The 17,899-nt window shown below is 34.0% G+C and overlaps 1 protein-coding gene across 1 annotated transcript in view; it reads left to right on the top strand.

Moving 5' to 3' along the window:
• The first annotated feature begins 422 nt into the window (after positions 1-422).
• LOC138316459 (mucin-2-like) overlaps positions 423-17,899 on the top strand; it is a 52,839-nt gene continuing 35,362 nt past the window's right edge. Inside the window, exons 1-26 of the mRNA XM_069258153.1 lie at positions 423-514; positions 968-1,125; positions 1,441-1,486; positions 1,789-1,853; positions 2,595-2,699; positions 3,089-3,250; positions 3,990-4,198; positions 4,466-4,571; positions 5,464-5,628; positions 7,663-7,742; positions 8,073-8,183; positions 8,511-8,667; positions 8,868-9,114; positions 9,599-9,743; positions 9,959-10,297; positions 10,905-11,063; positions 11,384-11,633; positions 12,109-12,367; positions 13,334-13,532; positions 13,706-13,800; positions 14,418-14,467; positions 14,725-15,093; positions 15,398-15,588; positions 15,934-16,064; positions 16,289-16,398; positions 16,771-16,920. Coding sequence (XP_069114254.1) covers positions 423-514; positions 968-1,125; positions 1,441-1,486; positions 1,789-1,853; positions 2,595-2,699; positions 3,089-3,250; positions 3,990-4,198; positions 4,466-4,571; positions 5,464-5,628; positions 7,663-7,742; positions 8,073-8,183; positions 8,511-8,667; positions 8,868-9,114; positions 9,599-9,743; positions 9,959-10,297; positions 10,905-11,063; positions 11,384-11,633; positions 12,109-12,367; positions 13,334-13,532; positions 13,706-13,800; positions 14,418-14,467; positions 14,725-15,093; positions 15,398-15,588; positions 15,934-16,064; positions 16,289-16,398; positions 16,771-16,920 — 4,150 coding nt within the window. The remainder of the gene's footprint in view (positions 515-967; positions 1,126-1,440; positions 1,487-1,788; positions 1,854-2,594; positions 2,700-3,088; positions 3,251-3,989; positions 4,199-4,465; positions 4,572-5,463; positions 5,629-7,662; positions 7,743-8,072; positions 8,184-8,510; positions 8,668-8,867; positions 9,115-9,598; positions 9,744-9,958; positions 10,298-10,904; positions 11,064-11,383; positions 11,634-12,108; positions 12,368-13,333; positions 13,533-13,705; positions 13,801-14,417; positions 14,468-14,724; positions 15,094-15,397; positions 15,589-15,933; positions 16,065-16,288; positions 16,399-16,770; positions 16,921-17,899) is intronic.

The following is a 17,899-nucleotide window of genomic DNA, read 5'->3' as shown; positions in this document are numbered from 1 at the left end:
AAAACAATGTACATACCAACTACAAGACAAATAGAAAATGTCGAGATCGAGGGGGAAGTTGGGGTGTTACGCCACTGCTTCTACTGGAACATAATCGATACATCGAAAAGCAGTCTTCCAATCAATGGATTGCATATAAGAAAAAGGCAGTGCCTTGCGTTGCGATCTGATTACCTTATCAATTTGAGCATATAATATCATCCAATCATTGTATAGCAAAGAAGAAGTGGGCAGACCCTAGTGTTATGCGGCTTTAGTCTGTGGTCATCAATATGTATATAAGCTGAACGTTTGCATTTTGTCTTCGGATTCATCCCACTTATGTGAACAACGTTTTAAGCTATTAATTTATCAAGTTGATCTCAAGGAATATTTCACTGATATTGAAGAGAAGATAAAGTAGACTCACCCTGAAGGGAACCATGGCTGGGCCATTTGGAAGTATGGTGTTGTGGATTCTATTCTTGGGAACGACAGATTTGTGGAATGTTGTGAATGCCCGAGAAAAAGTCGAGTACGTAATATCATGCTCTAATATCTTATAACATGACATTAATTTGATTCTTGGTTCAACTGACACTTTAATACAAAATGAAATGTTGTATTCGTTAGAAAATTACATGTTTTATAAACAGTTTAAATGACCCGAACTAACGTATTTCCACCTGACGGAATAATGTTTACGCAAATATAAACGTCAAACGTCTATAAAGATTGTGTTTCTTATATATCTGTAACACATCAACGAAGGATTCATGTATCTACTTTGTTTGTTGTCTACAGTGTTTCTATTTTTTCTTCTTACGAGATAAATCTGATATCTTTATTTGTCTTTGTGAAGGTTTCTCTTTCTATTTAGTTGTTAACATACGTATCCTTAAATTATATTTAAACTGCTGTATTTCTTTCGCATTAGTTCATGATCCTCCCATTTAGTTTTTCTCTACAAGTATGTTTGGAATTTCAGCAAAAATACGTGTTTAGTGGATGAGACCAGACAGGAAACTGTACTGGAACCCTGTAGAGACTATATAGTCAATATGTTAGAGAGAAATCGCACATTGGATGTAGAAAAAAGTTTTCCAACACCGGAGCTAAAGGCAAAGACAAAGAGCATAGTTCTCGGTAAGGTGAAAATAACACAAAGGAAAACAATATTAATTTTGGTATGTATGTAAAGGCACATAGGGATATAATCTCTACTGTATAAGACTAAGAAAAATAACATGTGAAGAGGAAATATACAGTGAAAGAAATTTCAAAGCATAATGGTAGTAATCTTACAGAATCCTTGAATCATACAGCTTTTTTGAGGAGAAAAAAAAAAAAAAAACCCAACCAACTAAGCGATTTCACTGAATTTGCTATGATTCAGCATGTATTAATAAATTTCATTTTTTGTTTTATCTATTTGGCTTAAACTATTTTATAATTCATTAGGTATGGCCGGACCAGAATATTACGATATGGAGTGTACGTACATAAAGTAAGTATTTTTAATATAATTAATATATCACATATTGTGTGCCGTTAACATTTATAAAGCTGAAAGTTTTGACAGCAATCCTGGTTCCTTTGTGTACCTTTTCTAACAACATTATATTTGCTCTTCCTCCTGAATTGACTTTTGATTTAATATATAATTTTTCTATATATTTGACCGGATATATATTGTATACTGGGTTTTTATGTGTCGCCGACGCTAGGACTATTCAGTTTTTGTTTAGTTTTTTTCCTACAATTTTAATAAAGTTTAGCTATAAACAATAATTGTTTAATGTTGTCTAGAACCACCACGGAGAAGGTGCGGAAGTGCTGTGACGGCTGGTCTCCCGAGGAGTACTGTGACACACGTAAGTCTTTACTTAAGATACTTTCTGAATTATAGTTGCTATAATAATATCGATATATTAATAATAATAAAAATATGAAATTATTTTACTACTGTTTCTCATATTATTATTTTCATATAATTTACCGTACAGTATAGCTGGTTATCTTCGTGAAGATGATGTATGTAATTTGTATGTAGTTCCTTGTATCACGTGTCATTATGTGACTAATGGTATGTTATATTGATAATATGCCCGATAAATATAATACGAACTGATTGATGTTTAAGCATTTTATTTCTTATTTGCTTATATATTTTCATATGGCTGGATCACAAGCGTTATAAGCGATTTGTTTCCTTAACTGGAAATAGCGATGCTTTTGACCCACAGTATAAGGTTTTGATTGATCTTATATTAGAGTTTACATATAGTTTCATTATTATGCTCCAGAATCATAGATATTGAATCGAACAGCATGAAATAACATCATTTTACTAATTCTGTGATTAGTGAAACCATGTCGTCGTTAGCATGACGCGTACATGCCGACAGTACAAAGTGCATCAATACGATAGATTTATGGATACCACCAACTGCTTTCTAAAGTAGGCAAAACAATGGTCAACAGTAAAAACATAATAAACACAGTACAGAAAGACAGAATTTGCTTAATTTTGTGCGTGGACAATTTATACCAATCATAAGTACCTCCTTTAATATACATTATTTGTTTTACTAAAAGTAGAATTGTTTGTTTAGCAATATGTCGATACGGCTGTGAGAATGAAGGGACATGTGTTCTGCCTGACGTGTGTAGCTGTCCTGACGAGTTTGCCGGATACCGGTGTGAAGATCAAATGCCGGGTACGTAACTATATCGAAAGCTTTATAGTATTCATGGGAGATAATCTTAATTACGGCGATCTACTCCAATGCGATGAGGAAAATTGGTCATTTCGAATAATACCGATATTCGTTATAGAGTTCCCGCTGATTCTGAGATAATAATTCAATTACAACGTAAAAAATAAGGTTACATGGAAGCCTCCAAATGTAATGCTTTCCATTGTTTCCTAGATAATGATGCTTCGAATTTGAGATGGAGAAAACTCCATTTAAAACATTTTTGCATTTGAATGCGGCACTCATCAATGCAATGCTACATACTTACACATCATGATGCATCAGTCATAAATACAATATGTCATTTAAACAGACGACAACCTATCAATTCAAGTGTTTTATTTTGGCAGACCTGAGTAGCAATGAGCTATACTGTTACGCCAACAAAAAATGTTATGGTGAGAAGGCTCCTGAGTTTGCGGTTGAAAAATTCACAACTGTTGGCAAGTGCTGTGAGAACGGAGGAACGAGTTGGGGAGTGTACAAAACGTACACATGTAATGACTGTAGTGGTACGTATATCGGCATAATCACGAAGTAAGGACCAGTCAAAGAGCAGCAATAGTAAAGAAAGGATTGAAGTCTTTGTTGAAATGAAATAACTCAATAATTTACTGATGTCACAATGTCACAATTAAGATTCAAGTATATGTATTAACCTTCTGAAAATGTATTTGATATAATTATTGAATAAAAATGAATAATAATTGTGTAATATATAATGGTATTTTGGAAGATGGAATTACGTATTCTTGAAATATCAAATTTTTTATTTAGCATATCAATATCCATTAACAAATCCAATCCAATAATTATCTGTAATATATTAAATATTAAATAGCAACAGCTACTCTTATATAATGCTAGATTACAAACTATTGTTATTGAGCGCATCGCCATGCCGTCTTTTGTTATCAGCAAATATCATATTAAAATCGTTCTTGATTTTGTTTTGGTTCATACCATCAGAAATAAGTTTTAAGGGACATTTGGAATTGATGTTTGAATAATCAATGCTCGCAAATCATTTTTGTACTTTCTCCACATCTAGCGTTCTTTATCTTATTTGTAAGTGTCCTGATGTACCTTCGGTTAGTGACAAACATTCAGCTAAAAGCATTTTGTCTTATTTCATAGAACATAACATTCTGGTCTACATTAAAATGCATATATATCTGTCTGCAGGCGAGGTATTTTGTCATGCTTTGTGGAATCATGTTATTGATAAAATTGTCTCGTCTTTGACCTTAGATTTTGCAGACCTCGACAATATAAAACTCAACAGCAGCTCTACTCTTTCATACGGAACCTGTCTTGCATTCGGCAAGAGTTACTACAGAACATTTGACAGCTTGGAATATATGTTCGAGGGGACATGCAAGTACACGTTAGCGCAAGGAAGGCAATGGTCGATTCAAATTCAATCCTTTGAATGTGAAAGCGCATGTGACTGCTTTAAGGTGATTTGGATATTCAGACAGCTCAGAGTAAACACTTGCATTGTGTTTTGTCTAAAACCGGTAGAAACTTCTCAAAAGTATCAGGTTTTCATATAGATATATAGCTCGAAAAATTTAATAGAATTTGTGTAGAAATGAAATAGTTGTGTATTCCGCCTTGATAAAAAAGTGCAAAGAATTTAAGTCTTATTTTATTAACGTTTTATTCTCGAAGATGCATTAAATAATGTTTTCTGATTAATGTGATAACATTGATTATTTTAACAGAAAGTTACGATAATGTACAATGGCCAAGAAGTAGTGCTGTACAAGGGAGAACTTAGGATAGAAGGAATTCAACAGACAGTTACAGACGAACCCAAAATCCAAAACGGTAAATATTTGAAAATAATATTACTACTACTGTCTATTCGTAGGAGAGATTCTTTAGGGCGGTTTGGTATATAAGTAATATCCTTACTTCGATAAGGATGATTTGGGAGTTTATGATGTGTTATAGTGGATATAATAAAGGCGTTTTAAGATAAAAAAAATAGAATTATATATCCTCGGTAAACTTAAGCAAACACCAAACAGGGATCACAATCATAGCATTTGATGTTGTCAGAAAATGTGATATAGATAATAAATATCTATTTTAAATGGTTTGAAGGTATATTGACAATAAGCCTTAATGTATAAATCAGTGAAGTGACATTGAATAGGATGTTATTTTTCTAAGATTAACTATTCTTCCGATTGAGTATAGACATTGCTTAGACTCTCGATTTCAATTGAAATATCAATTTGAGTTATAAATTTAATTTTTTTTTTTGCCGTAACCGGGCGAAATATTTGACCTGTTATTTAGTTTTCGTTAGTCCATAAAAACGTAAGTTTTGATGAATAGGCCTCTGAAAAACATTCCAATGGCTTCAAATGTCATATAAACGGTAGTAACACCAGAGAAAAATAATGTATAGTAAAATTGTTATTTTATGCCTTATATATGTTTAGATAGAAATATACCTGCAGAAAAAGCCTTTTTACTTCACGTATTTGTAAATAAGATGATTTTTGCAGTACTGCCAAAATAATTATATATCAGCTCTTATTTGTACTTATAAAATTAAAACTTATGCATTGAAAGTTCTGTAATTCTCAAAATGTTGGTACCTCTTGGTGGTAAATAACATATAAAGAGCTTATAAATCCGTAATAATGAAAAATACTGCTTTATTTGCCTAATATACCAGGATATTGAATTTTCACTGGATATATTTTAGGAGTAACCTATATGAATAGACTGGAGATTTGGACAATGGTCAATACAGCAGAATTCAAACTGAAGGTGGACGACAAAGCATCCGTCTATCTGACAGTTGATAAGGTCGTGGCGGAACAGGAAGAAATTTTAGGTCTTTGTGGGAGTTTCAACCGCGACAGGACAGGTAAAAACAGCAATGGTGCTGGGTTTTTTCATCACGTATAATGTTAAAGGTAAAGTGTTACCATAGTATTTACACGTGTGACTAAACAGGTTATGTGTTACTATTGTAGTTACAACTCATTACTGAACAGATAAAGTGTTATCATGGTATTTAAACGTGTTACTGAAGGGATAAGTGTAACCATGGTGCTACACGTGTAATTGAGCAGGTAAAGTGTTACCATGGTATTTACACGTGTAATTGAACAGGTAAAGTGTTACCATGGTATTTACACGTGGTACTGAACAGATAAAGTGTTACTGTGGTATTTACACGTGGTACTGAACAGATAAAGTGTTACCATGGTATTTACTTGTTTAACTGACCAGTTAAAGTGTTACCATGGTATTTACACGTGTTAATAACTGGGTAAAGTTTTACCATGGTATTTACTCGTGTTACCGAACAGGTAAAGTGTTACAATGGTATTTACACGTGTTACTGAGCAGGTTAAATGTTAACACGGTATTTACACGTGTTGCTGAACAGGTAAAGTTTTACCACGGTATTTACACGTGTCACTGAACAGGTAAAGAGTAACTGTGGTATTTACACGTGTTAATAACCGGGTAAAGTGTTACCACGGTATTTACACGTGTTACTGAACAGGTAAAGTGTTACCATGGAATTTACACGTGTTAATAACCGGGTAAAGTATTACCATAGTATATACTTGTTTTACCGAAAAGGTAAAGTGTTACCATGGTATTTACACATGGCGTTGAAATGGGAGAAAGAAAGATATCGGTCGGTAATATGGTACATGTGTATCTACATTTTGGTTGGTGGGGTATTTTTCCGGACACTTTGGTTTTCTCTGCTGTTAGAGTCTCCCGCACTTATATCCATATGAGGGCCGTTACTATATATGGATACTTAACGTATTTATACTGCGAAGTAGATTTATGTTGAATGGATATGGCCTGTAAATTGATCAGATAGGGGTTGATTATATTTTTTTTTCTTTCTTGACATCAACATATATTTACACAATTTAACCACCTTTGATCAATTATTTATATTGTTATTTTGTTATTATTCGGAAGTTTTGATATGTTGCCAACATATTGGTAAGAAGTATTAAGTGGACCTTTAGGCCTAATAAACGTTGTCATCTCTGGTGTCACCACCTTATGCTGGATGGCTTAACTATAATATGATATCAACTGTTCTACTTTTATCCTGACGTTCGGCATTTAAACGTCTTTCCTTCATTGTTGTTTGTTACCACTATTGATCAGAAACTGCTGAAGGGATTTGTCTCATGTATGAATGTAGGCTCCAATTGGGCTCAACTGATGCGTAAAATAAATTGGGACATATCAGACAAAAGTAATGCCATCTTAGAATTTGAAAGCTATTTACTTATAATTTATCCTAGTCCTAATTTACATAGGCTTACTTTGGATGTATCGAAAGAAAGATAGGAAAACAAGATGAATACAGACACTCATCTTGGATTTTGAAATTTGAAATTTGTCAAAAATAATTGAAATAATCTCCCTAAAATGCCTTGTATAGGTTCTTCTCGGTTCTGGTAATTGCATTTTTGTAAATGAACAGGGAACAATATGACTGATACCCAGTGAGCTATAATTTTAATACCTTCTCAGAAAGTATTGAAGATGTATTCTCAGAAAGTATTGAGAACGTATTGTAGGGTCTGCTTGATTCCATATTTTGTATAAAAATCGTGAAATCGTCAAACACTACACGACAGAAATTTGTCTTATTGGATTTGACAATGATGCTATGTTACTGCTGAGAAGACTTTATACTTTAAGTTGACCTATGTGCGTTCAATATTTCAAAGGGAAAAAAGAAAAAAAGAAACTCCTTCTTTCCATTGACTTAAATATTGTTTAATGTAAATATTAACAATAAAAATCAATATGATAACACTTCTAACATTTTCCCTGTTTGATAAACTGTAATTAGTTGAGTATAAGGATGGATACCGTATTGTAACATCTAATTTTAATGATTTTAATTCAGATGACTTTACGATGAAATCAAAGGAAAAAACGTCTAATCCTGCAACATTTGGGAACTCGTGGAATGAGGAAGAATCCTTTGTGAGTAATAGCTGGTTATTACACTAATAAATGGTGTCAGTATAGTTAGTGTTTATATTGTATTACGTACCATTACCATTAGTATGAGTAGTTTAGTGCGAATCATGACATGCTAACTAGAACTATTTTTCTGTGATACTATCTTAATGTAACTCAAAGAAAAGGAAACACAATATCAAAACAGTTGTAACTTTTTAATTCAAATGATGTCCCATTATCGTATACATATTTAACGATCAGAAAAATTAAAAAAAAAAAGAAAATAAATTAATAAGAAAGTTACTGTCCTATTTCTTTATTACATTACATTTTTATAAAAATAATTTTTAGTGTCCATCAGCCGGAACTGTACAGCCTTGTAAAGATACAGACGAGCGAAGCAAAGCGGAAGGTGCCTGCGACATTTTACGAATGAACACATTCGCACAATGCAGAAACTACGTAAGTTACATGTACCAGAAAATAGCTTATCCTGGCAAATACATACATTATATGTTCAAAACGTTTGTTACTTTACATTAGATATTTTAAGAATATTTTGATTCTTAGAGTAGTTTTCTTAAAGGCAATTAATGTCATGATGCATTCATATGTAATCACTTTACAATAGACGTGTTAAAGATTTGCTTTGATACTTTCCTGGAGAGCATTCAAGAACATACCGGCTTGTGCACTATATATGAAGTATCGACTTACCTAAGCTTAAGGCCCTCTGATAGTGGTTAGTTTCTCTGTACGTAGATCATGTTACCCTTTTTTCTGCTTTAGGTTGATTACAGTATCTGGTATCAGATGTGTGTAGAGGAATATTGTAAGGTCAGCGAAGACAAAAAAGAAGAACTTCGATGTAAAATTATAGGTGGCTATGCTCACGAATGTGCGCAGCATCAGATTGATATTAGCTGGAGGACTTCAGAACTATGTGGTAAGTTCATCTGATTCAATTTGTTTTTTATCAGTTTGAGCCTTCATCTAATTTGCTGTGTAATATATTTATTTTTATTTCAAACGGCTACAGAATTGTGTAATACGTTGTTATAGATGACAGGAATACGTTTTATGTTTTTGTGCCTTCAAATTTCTTACGTTTCCTTTTCATTGGTTGTAAAATGAAATGTTTTACAGCTCCGAAGTGTCCGGACGGACTAGTCTACAATGAATGCATCTCTCCCTGCCAAAGAAGTTGTTCTAACCTGTTTGCTGATCTTGCGGAAGAATGTGCCAGAACCGGTGAGTGTGTCAGCGGATGTCAATGTCCACCAGGCCTAATCAAGCAGGACCACGAATGTGTCCCGATCGAGGAGTGCAAGTGTACTTACCAAAACAAGTATTACTCACCTAACGAGGTTGTAAAAGATGGATGTAATGAGTGGTAAGTTATCATTTCATTAACAATACAATATTTGACAGCCCACTGGTGATATTTTTCGACATTGTAATGATTCGCGTACTATAAAAAACAGCAAACAGTGGTATTTTCATCGTATGTATAAACGCGTCTTTATAAAATTTGATAACCATATACAGCTTTGTTGTCATGAATGCTTTTGTTCACATCATGCAATTAGAGGGGCAAAGTGTCGGAGCAACTGGTTCAAACCCAGGGCTATCGGGTGGTGTAGTTCTCCTAATCGGATGAAGTCCAATCCTCGGTACGAACGTACAAGGTCAGAGGAAATTGCCCGTTTACGTGGGTTTCTTCTGGGCACTCCGATTTACTTCTAACAGAGATTATACTACCGTATGCTACTAAATATAGACTAATGTATACAAAATCAGACTTTCTAAAGCAAAGGAGAGATAGACAAAAATATTATTTGTTTTAATCCACACAAGGTATTAATCATATATTACAGTGTATGCAGTAAAGGACAATGGGATTGTACCGAGGAGAAATGCTCCGAAACTGCAAGTATCACAGGTGCCTACAGTCACGTGACGACGTTTGATGGTTCTACATATACATTAGCACCAGGACCATGTACTTATACAATGACCAAGGTACAGAACCTTTTTTCTAATATATTTCGAATTATGTCCATTTGTCATTTTCTCACTAAAGTCAGGTGATAAAATATAAAAAAATATCAGTGTAAGTGCACACATTTTTTTTTTACTTTTTTTCCAAAGAGATTACATTTGATACTTTTCAAAAAGAAAAAAGAAATAGATAATAAACAAAAATTGAAATTCACGTGTCCTTGGCGATATTTTAGGTGACAGACCCGGCAGCTGACGCGAGGACAGGGAACCTCAACATTGAGATCAGCTTCACTAAATGTGCAGCAACAAAAGCAGCTTTTGGTCTGCATTGCTTCCATAATCTAAAAGTGCAGTTCAAGTCCACGGCTGTTGAGATGCGCCGAGATGAGATCATGGTTAATGCAGTATCCATTGACAAGGATTCTTCCAAATATTATCTATACAATTCTGCTACGTTATACATTAAGATGGTCACGTCCAAGTTCGTGATGGTGAAAGGCTTTGGATTCCATATACTGTATGACTTTAAGCAGACCGTCTACGTTACTCTGGACCGTTTGTATGTGAACCACGTAAGTACCTATCATGCCTCCATTAGACACTGGTCTACATTTAGAGTTCAAGATCCAACATTTAGTAAAGTGTACACAATTATTCAAAGATATAACTAGATTTAACAGCACACATATACGGCGTCAAACTCGGCTTGATATCGGTGTGGAATCTTAATTGTCTCAAAAGCCAGACACTCGCCAATACGGCTGATATGGGCCACGCGTAAGGATGACAAAACAGTTACTTTAGTAAAGCAGTTGCCAAACGAGTAGAATGACAAAACACGTTGGCAAGTGCTTTTTACTCAAGCAGTTGCCATGACAATCACCACAAATGTGTGTACAACTACAGTTTAGTAAAGCAGTTGCCATGTCGGCTGATGTGGGCCATCGTACTTTTGTACGAAAGAGTTCGAACACAGCAACCCTAACTCAAGTTTAGTATAACTTTCTAACACGGGTCTCGTCAATGAATCTGAGAACGCTCAATCTTCCCAAATGTCTGGGCCTTTAATTCATGCAATTTTTACGTGTCTCTTTTCATACGTATATTTTGTTAATGCAGGATCGCTACTTAATTGACTCTTAGTTTTGATTCTTTTGTCATGTTCTTATTGTCTATCAGGTGTCGGGCTTGTTTGGAACATACGATGATGACATGAGCAATGACCTGACAATGCGGAATAACATTCCCACCACAAGTGTAACCTTCTTCGCTGGCTCTTGGCGATCTCAGTGTTCCGCCACCCAAACACAACCTGAAGCGGAAATAAGCTGTGAACCGGCAAGTACCATTATAAAATAAGATACGACATTCTGATTTTCTGATCTTACTGAAGCTTTTTCTTTGTTTAATCGATTTTACATGTAGAATATTTCTATCTTTACGTGATATTTATCAAACTTCAAATACTACGTATAGTCTGTCACATCGTTAACCATTATATTTGTATTTAAAGTTATGCATAATTAAAGTATTTATTAACTGGAACATGACTTAAAACACCGCTAAACAAACCTGACTACTGTATAGCCAACATTCACATAGAGAAGATATTATGATCTGAAACGAAACCAATGTTATTGATATATTTTTTTATTTAGGATCAGAAAACCATTTCTCTGTGTAGAAATTTGGTAGAGAGTGAAGCGTTTAGGGATTGTATACTGGAAAGCTCTTTCCCTATCAATACTTTCATAAAGTGGTGTGAGGAAGATCTGTGTGTCGCCACGGCGGCGGAACAAGACGCCATGTTTTGTGAAGTGACATCCGCCATGTCTATGGAGTGCTTAATAACAAACAAACACATTAGTCTCGATTGGTACAGTTACACCCCCTGGGATACCAAATGTCGTGAGTATATTCATTATAACTCATTACGAACGTACGGTGTAGCATAGGTATTTCCCTTGAAGAAACTTGGATTTGGTATATCTAAAGGCTTAACCGATATGAGAAATAAGAAATTTTTGTTGTATGATTTTGTTTAAATGATGTAAACAGTCAGTCGCATTTAAGGCAGTTCAATATTCCAGAAAAACCGGGCATTACATTCGGATATCAATTCTCGACAGAGAGCTAGTAGCAATACTTGATCGTATCAATTCCTCGGTTACTATGGAACATGGCTATGAAAACAACTTCACTCTTTTAGAAACGACTTGGGTACTTCTATTTTCTCTTTGAATTCCAGTTTGCTTTCACAAATACAGCTTAATGAATATTTAAAATATGAATTAAAAACAAGCAAACAAAGTCATATTATTAAACACAGTATTAGAGCTAATACTTGTCTCGTTGGTTAAGGGGAAGGTACTTGTCTTTGCAGTCGAGTACAACAGATGTAATGTCGGCGTGTACACCGAATGTAATACGATCTGTGAGGGTCACTGCCTTGATGTACAGCTCGGAGATAAAACATGTATCGAGATGTGCGTCCCTGGCTGTAAATGCGCTGACGGTACATTGTTCTCATCCGAAAATAACGAATTGACATGCGTTACAATTGACGAATGTCCATGCTATGATCCGTACGCCGAGACCACGGTCCCTGCAGGCTACGTAGCAACACACGGCTGTACCAACTGGTAAGTGTATATAATAAATGTATTTGTTTAAAATACCTAATGAATATAGTATTTTCACCATTTTATAAGTTAAGAAATATAAATAATATGGCCATCTGAATTAGTGTTTCAAAGACCTTAAGGAACGCAATTATTCTCGATTTATCCTCTAGATTTTCTTTTTTCCATTAAAATTCCAAGCCATCTGATTTTATAACCGATATCGTTGTCGGTCTGATTACTGAACGGACTTATTGTTCCTAACGTCGAGTAGTAATGTTTTTTAGGATGTAATTTAGAAGTTACTCTTATGAAAGCTTTTTGAACACAAAATGTCTTGAGCATGGAATTAAAAAAAGTTCTCTAATGTATTACTTAGTGAAAAAACATGCTGCGTTTGTTGGCAAATATTATAATAAACTCGACCAAAATCCACTTAACTTCACTAAATTCCACTACTTTTTTCTTTTGAAAACAAATCTACACTTAATTCGCAATAATTCTGATCTTCTTAATATGCCTTTCGGTTCCTTGCTTTTGATCATATACAATGATTTGAATCGTGATTGATAATTGTATTAAAGATATTTTGTTCCATCTAAATTGGAATGGTGTCTAACTTATTATCTTACATAGTTAGGATTGTTAAGGAAATGTCAACATAATATATACTGCATGCAATAATTGAAATATTCTGGTTATTTGTATTTATCCCATAACTATGCATATTTCACAATGCAAAAACCACGTGATAAATTCCATCGCTGCTCCAATATATTTTGATTCAAATTGGTTTTTAACTTCAGATTATTTTTTCATAGTAGCTGTTCTTTTAAATAACATCGCATTTAATGTATTAAATGTTGTTGGTTATTCAAAGTATTAAACAACAAAATATTTTGTCTCTCTTTAGACTCCATGTTGTATGGCTGAAATATGCTATTACATGGCCTGAAAGTGCCATTTAATAACAATTGCCTTTTTCAGTACCTGTTCTAAAGCTGACTGGGATTGTGACAATGATAACTGTGATGAGGATATTGAATGTCCTTTTGAACAAGTGTACCGGAAAGGAATATCTGGGTGTACGCCCACCTGCGAAACACTTGACTTCAGTTCACAATGCGAGTCGGAAATGACTTTTGACGGCTGTGCCTGTCCTGATAATACCTTCAAAACTCCAAGTGTAAGTGTTGGAGGTTCACTTTCACGGGAATCATAAAGTACATCGATTTTGGTCTTAATATTCTTAGTTGAACGCGAAGCTTGATGAAGTTAAACGCATGACAGAAGCAATTGATATAAAGTATATTGAGTTTGCTTATACACGGAGTGTAATTTTCCTCTTACCTATTTTAGGGTAGATGTGTTGAAAAGGAGAAGTGTCCTTGTAAAGACAATCGCAATCAGTATCACGAGTCTGGAGCAACTATAGAACATTCATGTAAAACATAGTAAGTGGTTTCTACTTTTATCTAACAATTGAAACAAAGAGCTGATTACATCACCTTTAATTTATCCGGATTTCCATCCATAAAATACCGTCCGAGCCATTCAATTTAATTCGTGGTATTACTTTTTTACAATCGAAATCACAATGTATAATGATAAAGTTTATAGTCAAACGCTAACCCTACCTTGTCTTACGAGTAATTCACTCAGAATTTCGCAGAACATATCATATATTGCATGTATAAGTAAGATTCGTTTCGTAAAATATTGAAAATGGTCGACGAAATCATTGTTTTTTTATGTGATAATTAGCATTTAATTCAGAAAAGATATAAAGATAAGATGCTTTCGGAAAATAAAATATAATGACTATGATATAAATTAAATTGTTACATAATCCGTTATATAATTAAAAAGAGGACATTTTGTTTTTGGATACAATTAAAAGGATTTAGATCAAATAATATCAATGTATATAATAAGTTTGTGGCATATTCAGTAACTCACCAATGCTATTATGATTGAAAATATATTCGAGAATTATTATTCATTTTTGGGTATGTATAGCTGATTTGATCCCGATAGACAACATACTTTTAACTTCATTTTTCTTTTACAGCAAATGCAAAGACCGTAACTGGGTGCTGGTCTCCACAAGAGATTGTCCAGGTATGATTTTATATAGTAATATAAATATAAATAATGATCAGTCAACTTGCAAATTCAATGTATTACTCGAAACCAAATTCAATCAAATGACAACAGCTTTCTCGTTATGATAACTTATAAAAGATAAAAGAGAGAATCAAGAAGAGCTTGAGAACATTTAAGAGTCACAATACTTAAAACGCATAGGTTTTTATTGTTAAGTACAAGTATGAGCCCAGTTATGGCACGTAAAACGTAAATAACAATTTCATTTTCAGTCGTTTGCACGGTGTCTGGCGGCCCTCACATCAAGACTTTTGATGAAGTGGATTATCAATTTGACGGCGATTGCGAGTATTACATGGCCAGGTCAATCGAACCTAAAGGTGGCATGGACTTTGCCGTAAAGGTTAAGCGCCTAAATTGTGGCATGACGCCATATGTGTGCACTCGTACGGTCACTGTTGAAATCGGAAATGCTAAGATTGTGATGATCAGAGGAAAAGCAATTGAGGTGAACGGTAATCCAGTAGGAGTGAGTTACGATTCATTTTTGATCGGACAATTTGAAGCACACCTTACGATTGAATTCCCATTTACGATTCTTTCTGTCCCCGATTATGAGCTGTCAGTTATGTGGGATGGAGGTAAGATTATAAAAACAATTTGTTCAATGCGTTGGAATAAAAAACAATGTTGCTTATTTTAAAATATTATGCACTTTTAACATTAAAAATGATTTATCGACAAAATTGAAACATTGTCAACTGTTAGAATTTGTACCTGTGCATCATTGACTCTTTGGTTTTTTGTTTCAAAACTGTATTTATACTGGCTTTCGCCTCTTTTTAGTTGTATCATCAAAGGTTTCTTCGTCGTTTAGTATTGAAACTAACTATAGAGATGTGTGTCAGGGTAGTATGTAATGACCGTTAATTACCACTCCAATAGGAACCAGGGTCTATGTGTTTGTGGGTATGTCGTGGAAGGAGCGGGTAGATGGTCTTTGTGGTAACTACAATAAGGACTCGAATGACGATAAGGGAACTGGGCCGGTCTCGGCAGGCTACTCCCACGCCAACTCTTACAGGACATCCACAAACTGTGCTGCATCCGAACAGAAGGCCTTCCTATCGTGTGAGGTATGCAGAGAAACTTTCGTTTTAATCAAATTAATGTTGTCTAACATTTTCACTGTGTTTTGTGGGATGGGAAATCTTAGATTGTAAGAGTTGTTAACTTTTGATTCGACTACAGATTATCAACCAGTCTCTGGAATATTGAAAAAATAACTAAAATTTTGCTTTGTTATTTATGTCTTTGCCAAATTTCTGATTCCCAAGTTTCAAACTGGGGGAGATAATCTAGTGAAGAACTCTGCTGAGAAAGTTTTATCAACTTAGGTATGGTGGCCAGTCTAGTTTGACTAATAAATCCTATGTATTGGTTATTGAACGGACATTTTTGATTTGATATTATATTTGCAGGGAGAGTTGAGTATCCGAAAACCATGGGCTGTAGAACAGTGCGACATTTTACTTGGAGAACTGTTTACTTCTTGTCATGCTGAGGTGGCTGTGGAAACCTATTATGAAGAATGTATATATGATGCTTGCAGGTAATATATACAATACATTGTATAGAAAGTATGTTGCTATTTCAGTTTTGCTTCCGACTTTCTATCAATAGTCTTAAACACTCAAAACCAAAACTGCTAAAATGTTATTTTACTTCTATATCAAATAAACTAAAACTATATATCATTTATAGACATTAACATTAAATTCCTACAAAACCATGATCCCAGAGAAATTCAAACATTTTACATATACGTGTTCGTAGCTGTAATAGCGGAGGCGATTGTGAATGTCTGTGTACGGCCATTGCTAACTATGCCGAGGCCTGCTCAAGAAAAAAGATCAGCATCGAATGGCGTACACCTAGGTTGTGCCGTAAGTGTGAAGATGATAATATGTATCTATAATAATAAAAAAACTATAGCATCATCCGATTACATTTTATATTACAACTTACAACTATTTATTTATATATTTTACAGGCAAATTTATATGCAATAAATTTATAAAATGATATTTTGGTAATCATTACCAAATTGTGACGGAAATTTAACAGAATAAAAAACCTGGTACTAGCATTATGAATGCTGTAAGAATTTAAAACGTTTTTGGCAATTGAAACACTGTTTACTTATTGCTATTTTATTTTGATGTGATTTCATTGGTTTCATTTGGATCAATATAACATGGTCAATCAGTAGAGTGTTCAAAACCTGTATAAGGTATATTAAACATTTTATTTTAAAGCGATCATGTGTGAAAAAGGCAAGATATATACAGCATGTATGACTCCATGCCATCAGACGTGCCAGAACATTGGCAATGAACCTGAACCCTATTGTAGGGTGACTCAATGTGTCGAAGGCTGTATATGTCCAGAGGGATTCATAGAACACGGTATGTAGTAAATATTTACATTGCTAAGTCAATAAAAATTAACTGAAGGCTCATTTATGATAGGTTTTCGGAAAAAGTTCTTGACGATTCTCGAGTTAATGAAAGTATTTTGATTCCAATTTGCTTTGCAAGCTTGAGAACTAATATGAGCGCTTGTTCTGTTCTGATCATAGATCGATGCAATAACTGTGAAAGTCTGTCCCGTGTATAATTCATCCAGAGGGCTAATCTTAAGAGTTAATAAAACAGTTCAAAGGGTGACATTTTTCCGACATAAAAGGGCGTTATGAAAATTCATCATAATTATGATACAAAAGATTGTATAAACATGCTCACTAAAGTCAAAAATTTTCTTGTATTAAACTTTTTTTCTGATATAGATTTTTGGAAATAGGAGTTCATACCATGAAAGAAAATGGAAGAAAAAACATATGTCCGTGTGCTCGTTTTTGAGCTATTGTCACTCAAAGATACCAAAATGACAAAATAGTGGATTTTATTGGAATTCAGCCGTTTTGACCACATACACTAGAATTTAAAGCCACAATTCCCTAATGAGGTGTTCGATATGTATGAATGTTTGTAGAATTTATTTTCAAGTATTCTTCATTAAAAATATACCAGTTATGATTAATAAGAGTCATAGTTTTTCTCAAAATAACAACATATGCTACCCCTACCCCTTGATTTTGAGCTCCAAAATGCACCATTTTCAGCCATTTTTGTCAAATTTAACCATTTATAGAAAAAGTTTTGGTATTAAACTTTTGTCAATAGTTTGCATATCAATAGGGAAAGGGTTGTTCTTTCTTAATCAGGCAGAAAAATGGGGGGTCCGTGTGCTTACTTTTTTGCCCCATTTAAATATTTGTTATTTTTCAATATTTTTGACTAAAAAATAAAAGTGCTCAAATTACCATTAAATGTAGAAATAAAGTGACAAAAGTGTTTCATTCCACACATTAATGTTCAATATTTT

Source organism: Argopecten irradians, chromosome 2, assembly GCF_041381155.1.
Source record: "Argopecten irradians isolate NY chromosome 2, Ai_NY, whole genome shotgun sequence".
Lineage (NCBI taxonomy): Eukaryota > Metazoa > Mollusca > Bivalvia > Pectinida > Pectinidae > Argopecten > Argopecten irradians.
Note: the sequence above shows the minus strand (reverse complement) of the source record. Positions and strands in the feature narration are given on the sequence as shown.